This window comes from Lytechinus variegatus, chromosome 15, assembly GCF_018143015.1.
Source record: "Lytechinus variegatus isolate NC3 chromosome 15, Lvar_3.0, whole genome shotgun sequence".
Classification (NCBI taxonomy): domain Eukaryota; kingdom Metazoa; phylum Echinodermata; class Echinoidea; order Temnopleuroida; family Toxopneustidae; genus Lytechinus; species Lytechinus variegatus.
In genome coordinates, this window is record NC_054754.1 from 14,196,238 (window position 1) to 14,215,075 (window position 18,838).

General features: G+C 36.6%; 1 protein-coding gene across 1 annotated transcript; it reads right to left on the bottom strand.

The window, feature by feature from the left end:
- Positions 1-1,294: 1,294 nt before the first annotated feature.
- LOC121428909 (aspartate--tRNA ligase, mitochondrial-like) lies at positions 1,295-15,661 on the bottom strand. The gene is made up of 16 exons (XM_041625792.1): positions 15,506-15,661; positions 14,059-14,225; positions 13,408-13,512; positions 12,074-12,172; positions 11,413-11,536; positions 10,682-10,800; positions 10,085-10,189; positions 9,517-9,657; positions 8,686-8,724; positions 8,129-8,230; positions 7,429-7,662; positions 6,633-6,687; positions 4,641-4,813; positions 3,517-3,627; positions 2,480-2,555; positions 1,295-2,122 (listed from the first exon to the last, which is right to left on the bottom strand). Exons 1-16 carry the CDS (start codon positions 15,585-15,587, stop codon positions 1,953-1,955), a joined length of 1,902 nt encoding a protein of 633 aa, XP_041481726.1. The 5' UTR covers positions 15,588-15,661; the 3' UTR covers positions 1,295-1,952.
- Positions 15,662-18,838: the final 3,177 nt, after the last annotated feature.

Here is an 18,838-nt window from a genome sequence, read left to right on the forward strand (position 1 = left end):
GTCATGATACTGTATTTCATATAAAATGGAATTGTAAAACATTCTCTCTAGACTTAAAACTTTATGGCAGACAAAGTTCTGATCTAAAATAGGAAGAGGCAGGGTAGACGGGATGAAATCAAAAGGGTTGAGAGAGAAGCGGAGGGGGAAATGAGGGAGAGAGGGACGAAAGACGGAGAGTAAGAAAGTGAGAGGAGGAAGAAAGAGAGAGGGACGAAAGATAGAGAGTAAGAAAGTGAGAGGATGAGAAAAAGAGGAGGAAGAAAGAGAGAGGGACGAAAGACAGAGAGCAAGAAAGTGAGAGGAGGAGGAAGAAAGAGAGAGGGACGAAAGACAGAGAGTAAGAAAGTGAGATGAGAAAAAGAGGAGGAAGAGAGAAAGGGAGAAAAGAGGGTTGGAGAAAGAAAAATAGAAAAAGAAAGGAGAATAGAAGGAAAATAAGAAAAGGGAGGAGTGAAAGAGGAAACTCACTGAAATGGAGAGTAACTGAAAGAGAGCAAGATGCAGAGAGACGCTAAAAAGGAGAGAGAATGAGAGGGGGCATGATAAAAGGGAGACACTACAGAAAGCAGGAAGAGAATGGGGAAGGGAGGAGCTTGCTAAAAATGCAAAGATAAGGGGGAAAAGAGACTTAGATAGACAGCGTGAGAAAATATAAATAAATTGGCACAAAAGGTAATTACAAAGGAAAAAGGGAGAGAAGAAGAAACAAGATTAGAATGGAAGGAAAGTGAACATGAGCTGCATGTGGAACATAGAAGTACATGTAAGTGCAGATTTTCATACAATGATATCTAGGAAGATAGTGAACAATCTTGCACTCCAAAACCCCAAGGGGGGGAGGGAGGGGCACTTACATTGACGAGTAGATACCATGCGCCACCCAAAAAACATGTAAAAAGGATGTCTTTTTCAAGATAGGGCATGTTAGGTACGTAACGTAATAAGGGTGTCAAAAACACTGAAATAATAAAAAAAAGGTTATCTATTTTGCTAGGAAAGCTCTGTTTTTAGGGTTAAATTTGCAAGGGTAAGAAGACTAAAATGTTGTATAAAGAATGTACTTTTTGCCCCAACAGTCAACACTATGTTTTTAGAGTCCGATTTGCATGAGGTGTGCGCATGTGGGAGGTGGGGCCGTACTAAGCCCAATGATGTTGGTAAAGGTCAAACCGATGTCCGTGACATTGAAATATCACTGTACTTGTTAGAGGGTTCAATTCAGGGAATACTTGCCAAGAGTACTTGTTAAGGGTAGGGTTTCACACACCAATACTTGTTAATGGGTGCATTTTTAAAATATGGAAAATATTTGTTTAGGGTGCTTTTCGGGACCCCATGGTCGCTCATGGTATCCACTCGTCAATAGAAGTGGCCCCACCCCTCTCCCTCCGGGCTCCACAAGCTCCAGTCTATTTGGAGGTTTGAAATATCAGTCACATGATCTGTCCTCTTCCAATTTAAACAACATGACTCAATTTTCATACAAGAACACATTAACCCCATCATAAAGAGCCCTGCTTCACTTTATGATCCATGATTTTCAATCTTCTGTGAAACAAAGAATTAGACTCTCCCGGAATATGATTGACCTCTGTATGAAAAAGAATGTCATCTTATTTATTTGCAGCACTGGGTCCATGCAAGCTAGACTACTATAAAATGACGCCTGACCACAAGTCATGCACAGGAACATTAAAATATTCTCAATCCTCATTATTGCAAAAGATATAAAGGATCAATACAACACAATCATTCTTCAACTGAGTGACTTTAATCCCTTCCATTTTATCAATATCCATATGGCTTGCACTTGGGTCTTTCCTTGGTGACAATGTGCCACAAAATAAGTATGTCACATTCTTTGATCTTGGGACATCTACAGAATTATCCCATGTGCATGGTCCTGTTGCCTTTCTATTGCAATATGTCCACAATGCTCCTATCCATCATCAACTGTCCTTTCCTTGTGCAACCTGAATGCCGTAACGTTCTAGTTCTTCGTTGAGTAGTGTAGAGGGCGCCCCACTCATTAGGTCGTTACCGTCCACCGTCTTGGGAAACGCGATGACATCTCTGATAGATGGCTCACCACAAAGCAACGATATGTACCTATCAAAACCTGTAGGGAAAATTGAAAATTATTATCAAAGCATATTCTGTATATGCTACATTGAAAAATATTTTACTGGATGAGATATGCAATTTGAGAGCAATTCTCAATGACTACTTGAAAATAGCTGTTATATGATTTGCAGCAAAAACATTATTTGGACGACAGTCAACACTGATTTACTTTGGTTTAAAAGAATAGTCTACTTTTCTCCTTCCATAGACAATGAAGTTTTTAATATGTCTGAATGAATAAATGGATTGATGGATGAATAGATGTAGGCAAAAATAAATAAATTAAAGATTGTTTGAGAAAAAGAAAACTCTTCAAGATATAAATTGTTGCATCAAGGAATACGGACCCTACCTATTGCTATTCCGCCATGAGGCGGACATCCTGATTCCAAGGCTTCTAGCAGATGTGACAGGCTGCTGGAATCCTCCTAAAAAAATGAATGAATAAAGATCATAAATGGCCATTCATGGGTAACTTTTAGATAAAACAGGACTTGTCGGATAAAATGTCTGACAAGTCCTTTCAATGGAACACTCCCCTGTGCTTCTCAGCCAAACAAACTCAAGGAAGGCTGTCGGATGAAAAGTGTTTATGAAACACACTCCAGGGGAGCGTTTCATCAACATTTTTGTCTGACAAGATGTCAGATCCGACAACTTTCCTTCATGTTGATTGGCTAAGAAGCAGTATTACTATGGTAACTGTCGAATAAATAGGAGTTGTCGGATAAAACGTCCGACAACTCCTTTCATGAAACGCTCCCCAGGGCTCCAAGCACAAAGATTTAGCATTCAATCGTTAAATGGACTGACCTATCATGATCAACGTAAAACACGCATTTAATTCAAAATACTGACCACCAACCAATCAGAAGTGTTCTTTCATATTTTGATATTCATCGCAAAGCTTTGTTTGAGAGAACCCAGGGAAGTGTTTTTATGAAGCTTCTTGTTAGTTATTTTCCCTGAGTAAATTGTTTTGAGCCAATCAGATGAATGGATTTCAGTAGCTTATAACCGTTTTCAGCAAACATCACTGACTAATTTTGCTTCATGAAAATGCCCCCTAAGTGGAATAATACCTGGCAACATATCTCCATGGGAGAATTATCCTGCTACAATTCACACCACTACCATAGAAGTCATCAAAATCACCATCACTATAATAATATCACCATCATCACACCAGGGGGGCGTTTCATGAACAGACTTGTTGGATGTTTTATCCGACAATTACCATAGAAACAGTGCCTTCCAGCCAATCAAAATCCATGGATTGATGTCAGATCTGACAACTTGTCGGATTAACATATTGATGAAACGCTCCCCTGCTATTACCATTACAACCTTCAAGCTGCCTCTATTAATAAACATCCCATTGAACCTCACCTTGAGAATGTTTTCTAAAATGTATCTCTGAAGGTCAGCACTGTGGATGCGGATAGAACCACCAGCAATCTCCATACCGTTCAGCACAAGGTCATAATGTTGACCCTTGACCTTCACCATGAAAACAAATGGAATAAATTATAAGAATAAAAACATGGATGCTAAAACAAATACAACAGAAAAGATTATTATAATCCTGAATCGATACAATGCATGTACGTCTGTTAATAATGAGAGGTTTGAATTGACATTTGTTTCTTTCTTGTATTAAAACATAGTATACATCTATTCCTGTCACCCACAAATATTAATGAAGTATAGTAGACTCTGCATATGTCAACATTCCACAAGTTTAAGAATTGCCTAACTACTTCAGACCTGGGCCTTGTCTTATAAAGAGTTATGATTGATCCAATCGATTGTAACTCTATGGAAATCAATCAGTGTCATAATTTATTCTACATGAAATTTGTAAAATGTCCTTTGTAAACAAAGGAGAACACACCATATTGTCAAGAAATCAATAAATTTATGGATATACATTCATATCTAGAACAAGTATTGCACAAACACGCATTTCATTTGTTGACTTTGCTGGCTTTCCATAGTTGCGATTGAGTGGATCAAATCAACTCTTTGTGAGACGCAACCCAGAATATTTGTTAATAACATCTTTTTAATAGAATTAAAATAGTGGAATCACCTGTATAATACTTAGAATCCCAAAATATTATTTGGATGTATCACTTGTTACCATGCCTTGCAATCCTCACGCAAATTTTTCAGGTTCTCAGGAACAATCTTTGTTTATAAGGTCTAATTAATTGATAACAAATGCTCCTTAACAGAGACCACCAACTTCTAATAGACAATGGCCCATATTCTGAAGTCAGGTTTAACTTAGACAATGGTCTCTGTGCTATAATTATGGGGAGCCAAAATTCAAAAATTCTGTTTACATTGTAACCATATTGTTTATATTGGTAGTCATATGAGTTAGTAAATTGGATGTGTACTCATAGGGATTTGTGCCCCAATTGGCTCTCCATAGTTAAACCACAACTTTAAACCAGGATTTGATTTAAACCCGAGTTCAGAATACGGGCCAATGGGTTTATAATCACCTTGAGTGGGGATGAATAGACCAGTTCTTCTTCCCCTTTCATTGGAGCAGTGAACGGATGATGAGCAGATTCAACATCCCCCTGACTTGTTGATTCCTCATCTTTAGGTAAGAAAAGAGGAAAGTCTTCCACCCATAAGAAATTAAATGATGACATATCACGGACTGATACACCTGATAAAAAGAAAGGAAGTATAAAAACACTGAATATAGTGGCTGAGAAAGAAATTGGAAAAGAATAAAGGTATATAAAGTTTATATGGCAATTTGAATATGAAGTAAAATAGAGAAGTTGAACTCTAAGTTTGAATAAAATTGTAATTCATAAAGTTTATACACTAAGATGAATAGAAATTTGAATAATTGTTGAATGGAAAGTTTGAACAAAATGATGATTTATAAAGGTAATACTGCAATTTAAATAGAACTTTCAATCAAGATGTTGAAAAGAAAAGATGAATACAGACCTTAAAAAGAAATGTTGAACAATAAATAGAAGAATTGAGTAGAAAAGAATAAATACTGTATAATTTGTGAGAAAATCACAAAATGCTGATGTTAATGCCAGATAATGAAAATGTTATTCAAAGTCATCAAGCAAATGCTTTGTTAGTCGCTCTCTTGTTTTTTCATTGAAACTCATATTTAATAATTAATACTGATGTACTTTTAGATAAGAAAAATCTAATTGCTAGCACATCCCCCAAAAAAGTGCCCATACAGATCTAAAAATTCTGGCAAGGAAGAAGGCACTCAAAGGGGCGATTCCATGCTAGAACAAGGCAAAAGCGATTTTGTGTCTCGCCCACGTATGAAAATAACCAGAAATATCGTGATTCGCGAGGGCATGCAACAGAATTGTATCGAAACTTCATTGTAATATGACTGGGATGGAATAACACTTGCCTTAAGAGCCTTGCACGTAAAATGTAACGTAAATTTGACCTTATCATGTGACCTCCGACTGCAGCATAACATGCAGGTCACCCAAGTCCATCTACCATCCAAGTTTGGTTGAAAAGCGACTTACGGTTGCTGAGTTAGGTAAGGTTGACCTGAAAATGACCTTTGACCTTATCATGTGACCTCCGACTGCAGCATAACATGCAGGTCACCCAAGTCCATCTACCATCCAAGTTTGGTTGAAAAGCGACTTACGGTTGCGGAGTTAGGTGTCATAAGAGAGTCTTGCATGTAAACTTTAACGTTGACCTGAAAATGACCTTTGACCTTACCATGTGACCTCCAACTGCAGCATAACATGCAGGTCCCCCAAGTCCATCTACCATCCAAGTTTGGTTGAAAAGCGACTTACGGTTGCGGAGTTAGGTGTCACAAGAGAGTCTTGCATGTAAACTTTAACGTTGACCTGAAAATGACCTTTGACCTTACCATGTGACCTCCAACTGCAGCATAACATGCAGGTCCCCAAGTCCATCTACCATCCAAGTTTGGTTGAAAAGCGACTTACGGTTGTGGAGTTATGTGTCATTAGATTTGTGACGGACAGACGACGGACGACATTTGGATCCTAAGTCTCGCCTTCGCCTCTGATGGGCGAGACAAAACATCAGCCATTTTCACAACATTTTCCAGCCTGCTGTCCAAATGAACGAAGAACTTCAATATGTTCTGTGGTAATATTGTAAGTACTACTGGGAAAACATGCAAAAAACTGACAACCAACAAAAATATGGTTTTCCATAGGTGAATTAGAGCTTAAAATGTTGTGTGTCGTACGGGACATTTCTGCGTCCCGTATGACACACAACATTTTCACCTATAATTTACCCATAATCAATTTTTATGTGTTGGTTATTAGTTTTCACATGACTACCCACTATAGCTTTATCATTGAAAAAATACTATTTTATTGCTCAAGCATTCGGCGAGGAAACTAGCAAATATTATCAAAATGTCCCGTATGACACGTATGGAATCACCCTAAGTGGTTGTCTGCCCCAACTAAATACAGCCTAATGACGATTCTCACCATTCTCTTCCAGAAGACTGGCAGCTTGTAACCTCACATGTCCAAGTATTTGATTCTGAAGCATGAGCCAAATAAAAATAACACAATAAGAGACAGAGGCCCGTATTCTGAAGTAGGGTTTAACTGAAACTCAGGTTTAAAGTTGTGGTTTAAGTATGGATAGCCAATTGTTCCATAATTCACTAACAGTGGAGATATCATATTTCAGCTCATTTGGCTCTCAAATCATTCTCAATAGTCTAGGAAGTATAAATAGATTATTGTCTTCACCATCGATGAATCAGAAATGAGCACAGTAAACATAAGAAACATACTACTTAATAAAAATTTTGATACTTTTGGCTTCCCATAATTTTAGCACAGAGTTAGACCGTGGTCTAAGTTAAACCAGAGTTCAGGATACGACCAGAGAGTCAAAGCCATTTGATAAACCCTTTCACATTAGTGACTATGCATACATCAACTTAAAGGTGAAACCAGAGAAATACATAATACAATCTTTGAAACAAGATGGACAACCTACCATGAAAAAAAGCTCATCAAAATTTTGAGGAGAATGGAGCTAAAATGGACAGACGTTCTCTATAGAAATTAGGACACTATTTTCACAGAATATGAGGTTGGATAATTATCATATTTCTAACTTACAGCTTTTTCTAAGCTTCCCTCATTTTTTTCGACGCGACGTAAGGTTTTAAAAACCAAGTGACAAAGTGGGTTAACTGTCAAATCAATATGCATGTGATCCAAGTTTCAAATTTTTCTGACTTAAATCATTTCTTTTTTGATTACTTACAATATCCTGTTCTCCTGCGGCAATGAGGAACAGGTCACCAGGCTCTGCACCTAGACTCTTTACCAGCCTTTCTTTGACATCACCCCCTACATACTTTGCAATGGGTGACTTCCAAGAGGCTGGGGATGCCTCTAACCTAGTACCAATCACACCACCTTTCTCCATTCCCAGCTGACTTGCTTTTTTCCTTCCTTCGTTCTCTAATAGTTCTACATGCTTCTTCTTCAAATGACTCTGAACAAGAAAAAGAGAAATATAGAGACAGACAAATATTTTTTTAATATAAACAATAATCATCTGTTAAAGATTTCTCTTAAATTTTTCTCTTTAAAAGATTCTGTAAAACATAAAAATATCTATAGATGAACGTCATCATTTATTAAAGATGCAAATATTGCATCTATCCCAAGTAGGTAACAGCTGTCATAGGATTACAATTGATATGCTTCAATATCCTCCAATTGGCAATATTTCTTGATAATTTTGTATTCCTTTCATTCTTTGATGAAAATCAAATGTTGAACTTGTATAACTATCTTAAATAACTTGTCAAAAAAATTATTAATAAAAAAAATCCATTATAAATCTGCTACCAGCTAATTGAATAGCATGATTTTAGCAGCTTGTTACAGGCATTTGAACTTATTTTTATTGATATTATGAAGCAGTTTCCTGGGTGTTTTAAGAAAGATCAACTCACTGCAGCTCCTTTACAGTTGATTAGCTTGATTCTAAAAGATGGTGAACTTGAATCAAATATGGCTGCTCCACTCCCCTGGAGAATATCTGTGACATCCTGGATCTAAATAAAGATACAAAATGAAAGATTACAATCTGGAGGTGTTTCATAGGAGTTCAATTTGACCCACAGTCCTGCTTATGTGCTTAATCCTATATAGCCCGGGATATTTTGAAATTGCATATCCCGTCATGAAACATTACAGCACGAACTTTTCGCCTACAGATTTATGGTGAAAAATGTCAAGGGGGGCTGTTTTTTTTAATGACTTATGTTTCAATTGCAGCTCATCTTTCTATAAAGTTTAGCAGGGAATAGAGTAGCAGGAAAGACAAAATGTGCAGTTCTACTTTGAATAATGTGAGAAAGAATAAAATGTTATGAATTTCACTACTGAAAGTATATCCCTACAGCAAAGCCTAAATATACATAAAAATATTCTTCAGCAGATTATTAACAAATACATTTCTTAAAATACAAAATCTAAAACACGAATGGGGGGGGGGCAAGACACCTACCTTCATATCAAATCTGGTATCTGGTTTGTCAACCCCATACTGCAAAAAGAATGTTAATATCAAGTATCATTTTTAATAGGAAAAAAAACAAATATGAATGTACCCTTTCTCAGCTATAAACTGACCTCAAACACCCTAAACTAATCTTTAATGTATAAATGAGTCAATTTTCAAGTCAATAAGTCCAATATATAACCTCTATTATCAGGGGTCATGGAACGGTTTTCAAAAAGGGGGGGGGGGGGTGGGGGACTGACCATGCAAAAAATCACAATCATATGGTAATTTTTACGTTTTTGTACACGGTTTTGGAAGAAAGTGCGGGGGGCCTACCCCCCTCCCTCCCCAGCCACCCGCTTCCGCGGCCCCTGGTGATCTTTGAACTTGATTCCCTCCCCCCCCAAAAAAAAAATTAACATCATCATCACTGTAAAATGGATACAATATGAATAGGTCAAAGCTGAATTATGCACAGCTGTTCTTTGTGCTAAATTAGGTTATTATTCCTATCAGCATGAGTTTAAAATCCGATCTTTGAAGATTTGAATTCTTTTCATTGATAAGCATCTAACTACAAAATTTATTACGCATCAAATATCCCTCCCACAGTATCAATATGAGTAACATTGGGAGTGTCTAGTTTGGCGCAAGAACAGGTCAAAAGATACATACGCTTTAGTATTTAAAAGTCATCCATTTCTTTTGAACGGCTTTATTAAACAACCAAGAGGAATACAGACAGCTCGATGGCACAGAACCATAATGCCTCCAGCAACCATCTTATGGTTGGCAAAGACATAAGAATGGGTAGAAAACCAAATCGATATTAACCTGATTCATTGCATCCTCATAGGTCATTCTTGGAAAAGGAATGGTAGGAGTTGGTAACGACTCTGGCCAAGAGAATAAAATCATTTCCTCAATCAGTTGATAAATCCCTTCTTTGGTTATGAAAGACATCTCAAGGTCAACCTAAAAAAAGGGAAATTTATACAGAACAAATAAAGAATGTGAAAAGCGACAAGGCATTAAAACCCATAGCAATAAGGGGTTTCAGAGATTATAACAATTATAAACAATCTGAGGCAAATATATCATGTAGATTAAGTTTTCAACACCTACAAAATTACACAACTTTTTTTCCAATAGCTTGAAATTGAATAAAAATGTCAATAGCCGTTTCAAAATGTATGGATGATAGAAATACTAAGAAATGTATTCATATTTCCCAGAATTGTCAGCTTCTCATTGTTTCAAAGTACTCATCTCTACTCTAAAACTGACCATTTTTTTATAAAAAGACAATGATTCTTCAGTTTAAAATTTCAAAATCTGTTACCGTTTCCAAGATTAATCGTCTATAATTATTATCCAAAGTAACATTCTAATGAGATGATACCTGGGTGAACTCCGGTTGCCTGTCAGGTCTGCTACCCTCATCTCTATAGCAACGGGCAATCTGGAAGTATCTATCAACACCACCTACCATGAGCAGCTGCTTGAACTGAAAGCAAAAATGTGAGGCATGGTAGAGTACACATAAACTAAGTCCCTTATTAAATTGAATTAGTTAAAATTGAAAGAAAAATATAACTAGAAACATAATAAGAAGAAAATCTGAGTAAAATAGGATGAAGAAGTCAGAGATCAATGTCCAAATTTACATGAACATTTTAATAAACAAACAAAAAGGGAACATTTGAGGAAAATAGGATGAAGGACTCACAGATCAATGTCTGAATTACGTAAACATTTTAATGAAACTGCCCCATGCTTCTATAAAAACATAGGCCTACATTATCAAATAGAAAATAGACAAATTAGGTTTTAAACAACACCAAATGGCAATTTACCATTTGACGATGTTAAAAAATAATTTTGAAAAATGTAGTTTGAGGAGACATTTCTGAATGGATAATGGATCTTGAGCTTCGCCACTTTTTAATATAGTTGAGCTCTCTTGAGTTATGCAAAGAGAAGAGGTGTCAAGTCAAACCTGTTGGGGACTCTGAGGGAGAGAATAGAACTTCCCACTCTGTTTACAAGGCACAGGAAACTCTTGGGCACCACCTGGGGTCTTTCTGAACAATGTCGGTGTTTCAACCTCAACAAATCCTAGAATTAAAAGATGAAAATAGGAGAAATAGTAATAAATAATATTAATTACAGCATTTGTAATATGCCATTGATCTAGTGAACTATATTTGGAGGTACAGAGGAACAAAGAGAAAAAATGAGGAGATGCTAAAAGGAAAGGAAATATACCTATATATTCAATTATGATTTACCTAAAAAGTAGACGTTAAAATGATGATGGCCCATATTCTGATAGCAGGTTTAACTTAAACTCAGGTTTAAGTATGGATAGCCAATTGTTACATAAATCACTAACAGTAGAGATATCATACTTCAGCTCATTTAGCTCTCAAATCATTCATAATTGACTCGGAAATATAAATAGATTATTGTCTTCACCAATCGATGAATCAGGAAAGAGCACAGTAAACATAAGAAGCATACAATAATAAAAAAATTTGATACTTTTAGATTCCAATACATAAACCACAACTTTAAACCTGAGTTTAAGATAAACCCGACTTCAGAATACCGGCTGATGTGTCTAACTGTTACAGATTTATCACCTCAGTCATTGAATTTTATCAAGCTTGCCTCCACACAGTGTATGCCCTCTATCCACTCCCTGGAGACATTATTTCACAGACTTACCATGCTGTTTCCAGAGAAATTCTCTCATCTTCATGACGACATCTGATCTGAGTCTGAGATTCCTCTGCATCCGTTTACTCCTAAGATCAATGTATCTGAACTGCATTCTAACTGCTTCCGAAACCTGCACATCAAAATTAAAGTTTTTATCAAATTACTATTGAAAAGGAGATTACTATTCATGAGTCATCTCTGTTACTTCATGAGCGCCTGATTTACAAATTGCACAAAAAGACACCATCATATTTGAAACATCTGTGGGAAATGAGCCAACTACAAACTGGGAAGCGTTTCATCAATATTTTTGCCTGACAAGTTGTCAGATCTGACAACTTTCCTTGAGTCTGATTGGCTGAGAAGCACTGTTACCATGGTAACTGTCGAATAGTACAGAACTTGTCGGATAAAACATCCAACAAGTCCTTTCATGAAATGCTCCCCAGGTACATTGTAGCAAAAGACCTTCTACATTGGCATCATCATGCCGCCATCTTAGAGGATCAAACCATTGCTTTACAGGCACTGGTGATCTGTTTACCCATATTTCTATATCCTCTGAGGGAGGGCGCTATGAGATTATGACATCACATGCATAAAAGTCTATGGCACATATCCTCAAGATTACTTCACAATTAGTCCATACCAGGCTATTAATACATACTTTGCTGAAGTCACCAAGTTGAACTGAAAGCTGCTCCTTACATGGGTTCAAAAGCTCCACAGAATCTGCAACAATCTCTATGTCACCAGTCCCCATTTCCTGTTCAAAATAAATACATTTCAAACAGTTAAATGCTAAAGCTAAATTACAGTAGTTGTAGTAAAACACTGATTTCGTGAGAAAGTCTGTAAAACCAAGGTTAAGTATTACTATATCATCGTTGATCTAGATTTGGTACAGTTACATAAACTGCACTTTGTGAAATCACAAAATCTAAGCTGAAAAACAATCACACTGAAGATCGCCAACACAGATAGGCACACGTGGGACAGTGTACATTATATCGCTGGAATAAAGACCTGACGGAAGCGCCGAATCCGGGCTTATTTTGCTCATTTCTCAGCAATTACACAATTTCTTCCAGAATCCTTAAGCACATATTTTTTGTTCATGTAAAAAGACATTTGGGTGGTCATTATATTTGATTCTGTAAAAAGTCCTTTTGAGATCGTTACCACAACTGGAATTTATCTTTAATATCTTAATGAGAAGGGTCTGTACGGTGAGCTCTTGCTTGATTCAAGCCATGGGCTTAGAGGATGTTGCAAGAAACATGTCAATTTTAGTTTAAGACATTGACCAAAAGATTGGTAATAGAATATTGGCGATTGATTGCTACAGACCTGCCAACATCTGGGAATGAAAGATTGTATTCTGTGATTAAAAAAAATGTATTTTTCCCCCAAAAAGTGTATTTAATAATAAAATGTGTGGCACACTCGCTCATTGCGGTGCTCAAGCTGCATGCAAGCTAAAATGCGCACTGCTCTTGCAGATGAAAAAAAAAATGAAACATGTGTATATCTCATCCTGGTTTAAACAAAATTATTGAAAAAAAAACAAGTTAAACATTGATCTAATAACCATATTTGTTTAAGTTTTATGAAATAGAGACATATAGAGATGATTTTTCTCAATACAATACAGTTTTGTTTAAAAAAAAAATTAATATTTGATTTTTTTTTTATAAAAACATACTTTTTAAAGAAAAAACGTACTGCCATATTTTGGTTGCAAAAACGTACTAAATACGCACTAGTTGGCAGGTCTGTTGCTAGCCTTCTCCTTGTATCATAATCTATGTATTCATTTGGAATGGTCATTGATTAATTGCAAATATGGAAAAGGTCAAACTTCATTTACTGAATTCACAGAGTACTAATCTCATGTTTTGAAACTAGGTTCTTCATGCTTTGTTGGTGAAATAATCCAATCCTCCTTACTGGTCAGTTTTGAATATTTTTACTTGTCGATTGCAAAAGTTCAGTTGTTACCTTATTCTTGAGACCATCGGGTCTCAGCTGGACATGACCTTTGACCTTGATGACAGATTCCTGGTAAGCAGCCGTCAATGTCTCCACAAGCTCCTTGCTTCCTTGCTGTGATTTTAAAAAAAAGCAGATATCAATTTAAACAATGCTATTGACTGCAACAGGGAAAGGTGTTTGCTTTTTACTTAATTTTTCAATGTACAAGAGCTTTTACATCTGGACGATATAGCAAGCATAACGATTTGTTGATATCAATTAATAGGATCAGATAATGAAATAACTTGCCACACATAAATCTGCATATGCTGGCTAAACTATCCTGGGGTAAACCATTATATTTGTTGCCTTTTATGGTCACTGTTGTTGCTTTTGTTGGGGGTACTTAATCCCAGGGGGGACATCAAATCAGCTTCCTGTAATCTTTATTGTTTTTCTTCATAGGAAGAGAGCAATAAGAAAGAATGATACACTGAAAAATATTTGTGACATCTAGTATGAAGCCTTCTGGTACAAAATTAAGCGCCGACTTGAAAAAAAAAGATGGAGAAGATTAGAACGGAAGAGGAGGGGGTAAATTTTCAGGGTTAACAACATGTACAAATGAATATAAAAAAAAGTGCTAATACAAAATCACCAGCATTACACTATTTTTACCTCTTCTTTAGGGATAATGATCTGAACGGCACCAAACGAATCCCTGAGTGTGAACATGAAATCAAAGCGACGGTGCTGGAGCCATCCACATATGGTAACTTTTTCTCCAACATGATGAGATCTCAGCTCACTACAGTTATGACTACGTTCAGTAAGAGATATGTTACCTGCAGAAGTGAAACAAAATCACAGATCCATTTTTTTAAAGAAAACGTTTAAAGAAACCTTAAAATGGCCTCCATTTCATTGAATTAATGGTAATGGCCTCCTAAAACACTTGACTATAGTGAATGTTCAAGTTATGACACTATTAATGATATACATTCCACATAATTTATTGAAGCTAGCCTGGAGCATTCACATTGAGCAGCAATTTCAAGCGAAATTCCTGAAAATCAATTTAGTTTATGTACATCTATCTCAAGAAAGTTCTGACATGGTTAACATGTATTTTGTAAAACAAACATGAAATAATGAAATCTATGCTGAATTGTGTAGCAGCAAAACAAATGACAAATGGTCATGAACAGTGAATTCAAAATATACATGTTCTTTTTGTACGGAGTAAATCAGTAATATTCTTTGTTGTTGTGATTAATGTTGCGAAGATTCTGAGATAAAATGGTTTGTCATGGAATTGAATACCTATACAGTATGCAAGAACTTAGAAGTAGAGCCTACATGTATAGCCAGTTTGTTGAGTGTTTACTTGAACCTTTGTACCCTTGTATTCATTGCTTCCGAATGCTCTTGTAATGTAACAACTGTATTTTTCCAGTAGATGCGGTATAAGCGGTATAAACAACTGTCAACATGCAACAGATAGGCCGGGCAGAGCACTGATTCACTGCTACCATTCTGCCTGTAGAGAATCTACAGGTAGGACTATGGTATGCCAATGCTCTATTGGGCACACACTTTAAAAAGTCATTAAAATATCACTTTTGTGACCAAAATTATTCATAGTAATTTTTGTATTGACCAGAGCGCTCAAAAACTTGAATTTTGTGCATATTTTTGTGTATGCCCTCTATTGGTGGAATGCAATATGGCAAGAAAATTTTCATTTTCAAGCTCTATTTTTAATAAAGAAAAAATACTAAAGAATCAAATTTACTTCCAATAAGAGCCAAGTTATAATGAAAAGCTGTATGGAAACTGACAGTGTAATAATATCATGCATTTGTCCAAAAGAAAAGGAGAAAATAATCCAAACATTGTCAACCTTATTTTGCCACACATAGAGATGTAACTGAGAACAATGTTATATCAACCTTGTTCATTGAATGAGTGGGGCCGAGTCGATCTCTCGATCTATTGTGGAAATGGGTGCTCTTACTTCACAAATATGAATATATGGGACTACACATGAACTTCATGTCTAAGACACGAATATTTTTATAGAGTTTAATATTGATCAGACATCATTGAAACGGATGTAACTTACCAATAGTTGAAGATGCTCTTAAATTACAATATTTTCTTGCAACTGCTGCAAGAGGACGTTGCTGAAATAAGGAACGAAACATTTTGTCAAAAGCTCCAACTCCAGACACTGTCACTGCTCCGAACGGCCGAACCCGAGGTGTTACGCAATATGATAACTGCGTCGTCTGCTAGGGCTAGGCTCTCACTGGCTTCCCAAACTTTGTGTGCACGCACGGCATATGGCGGTATATTTTACTGAAAACATGAAAATTGATAATTCGCACGGTCTCTTCGCCTATTCAGTGCGTTTCAGAAAAAAGTAATCCAAATCTAGAGGGCCGATATTCGGATCAGATTTAATTTTGTGGAATTCTGCATGAAAATGAAAGAGAAACTCATCAGCTTTCCATACCCTATTTGTACCATCTGCGCCACTAATGACCGAATTAATTAAATTGCAGGTACCACTTTTTCAAATTTGTGGTAAATTGGGTAATGCGCTTGACAGAATAAAATGTAATAAAGTAATTTTTAGAATGAAGAGTCAATCTGAAATGGTGATTGAAAGGATAATGTCTTATTCACCAACACCTTCAGGCATGTTCTCCTCTCCTTTGCACACAAAACCGGTATGCATGAAAGGGATAGGATGTCTTGGACACTTCGTCTTACCATTGCCGGATCATTGCACAAAAAGCATCCACCTCATATCGAATTCAGGCCTGCAAATCATCAAGATCTTGAGTAGGAATTGCAAATGTACCTTTATTTTCAAGGAGCTTCCAACAAGCTCCTTGGGTTTTTTTAAGTGTCCCCAAAGGAATCACAGGCGCGAGGTCATGGAATCGTGGTGGCCATTTTACGTCATGGTTGAGGGCAACAACTTGATGTTCAAACTCCAAAGAGTTCTTTGAGTCTATCTCGAAAGATGTTGGAACGATGGACAGGAGTGCTAGTCCTGAAAAGTCACCAAAGATGCAGGACACGGCTCGATCGAAAATGCCTCTCAAAATGTTGGTCCAGCGACTGTGGTACAATCTCCTCGTTAATCGTTTGCAATTATACATTCGCCCATTTACACTCCTTTTGACGAAAAAATTCCTATCAAGATTTTTTGCAAGCTCAGGCATTGATGAAAGTATTAATTTCCATCAGCATCTGCCCTTTCATCAAGTTTTCAAAAACTTGGAAAAGTGGTATCTGCACCTGTTGTCTTCAACATCATTTAATTTTGTCATGCGTGGCACAAATGGCACAAATATCAATGGAAAGCTGATGACTCTTTCACATCCATGCATAATAATTCCACAAAATTAAATATGATTCGAATACCGGCCCTCTACATTTGGATTACCCTTTTTCTGAAACGCACAGTATAGCTTTCACTTTAATCAATATCTTTAACATAAAGAATATGTCGTATGGCCTAATTGTGTAAAACGTGTTGTATCATCAGCCTTAAAGGGATGTTCCAGGCTGGAAATATTTATATCTCAATAAATAGAGTCAAACAGACCAAAATGCTGAAGTTTTGATCAAAATCGGATAACAAATAACAAAGTTATTGAATTTTAAAGATTTGCATTATTCCGGTGCAGTTCTAGGCATGTCTTTATGGATATTCATTAGTTCGGCTGATGATGTCATATTCCCACTTGTTCTTTTGTATTTTATTGTAGGAAATTTATTCAAATATATTCTACTGAGAACTAAAACAATCGGATTGACAACTATTTAAGTGCATTAGTTATTTATTGTCGCAACTTATTTCACCATGATGGAGACACATCATTTATACATGTATGAAAAATGAAACAATTATTATTTCATGAAATAACATAAGAAAAAAAAAGAAAGTGGAGATTTGACGTCCGATCAGCCGACCTAATGAATATTCATGACGAAGTGCATATAACTGTTTTCACGAAAAATTGATAAACTGTAAGATTCAATAACTTCGTTATATGTTATCCGATTCATTTTCAGCAATTTGCTCTGTGAATTTTACTCTATTTATTTAGATATAAATATTTTCAGCCTGGACCATCCCTTTGATAAACTTTGTAATTCTACCGGCCTACTTTTAGAATATCGTTCACTGAACCCTTTGTAACATGCAACCAAAACCTGCTTACAAACAAGGGCGAGTGGCAGTGGCGGATCCAGAGGGGGGCGCCCCGGGCGCGCGCCCCCCCCCCCCTTTTTCGCCGGATTTTTTTTTTTTTTGATGGTTATATTTACTGGATTGGTACAATGTAGTCAATTTCAAGGGCTAGATCTAGTCAAAACTATATTTTAACTTACGCTCATGGCCTTTGTGTTCGCACAAATGCACCTCTGTCATACTGTATTGCAATATGTAAATTCTGGAATTCCAGGGCGCGCAAGTCGATTGGTTGAAAAGTTGCACCACTTGTAATCGGGAGTTGCAGTGCAGTGACCAGTGTGAAGATGTTGGATTGGATATCATTTTTTCCCGAAATTTTGTGTTTTTTGTAACATGCGTTTGTCCGTCTTTATGGCAAATACATGTAAATTGTAAGTAACAGATCGCGAGAGAAAGTGTCAACGATGCGAATGATAATGTCTATCCCCGAGATTATTCTTCACTCAAAGATGAAGCCCTATATCGGGCCTTGGTCATGTACGTTTTCACTGAAATGTATAGGTCAGACACAGTGGCGTAACTATACGGGGGGGGGCATGGGGGGGCACGTGCCCCCCCCAATCGGCTGGCCCCCCCCAAAAAAAAAAAAAACGGGGAAAAGGAGAAAAAGAGGGAAAAAGGAAAAGAAACGTAGTGGGGGAAAGAAGAAATTGTTGTTATCATAGTGTTATATTATATAACATACGAAGCATTTTTTCACAACTTTATGAAACATTATTTGCTTAATTGTGTCTTCATTGTTCCTGGTGCTCGCATAGACTTTTTAACGAGATATATAAACCTGCTGTACTAAAGCCTCCCGTTTTCAAATCAATATACAACAAAATAATATATTTCCTCTCAATTAGAGTTATTATTGTTTTAAGTAGTGATATATTCTTATTTTTCATGACTACTGAAAGTAATTGCCCTATTTTAAGGTCTTAATATAAAACATTTCCTGTCCGTGCTAACTTTCGCATAAGTGGATTGGTGAGATTTTTGCTCTTCATGAACTCCTAAAATCAGTCATTAAAATGTCAATTTTTCTGATCTGAATATCAAAAGATTTTTACTCGCGCTTCGCGCTCGCATCATTAGGTTAGTGAAATACGTGGGGTCTTAGTGAATTCCTACAAACAAGCCTTGGAATGCCCCTCTTCATGTCTGAATTTCCTAGATTTTTCAGCTCGCGCTTCGCGCTCG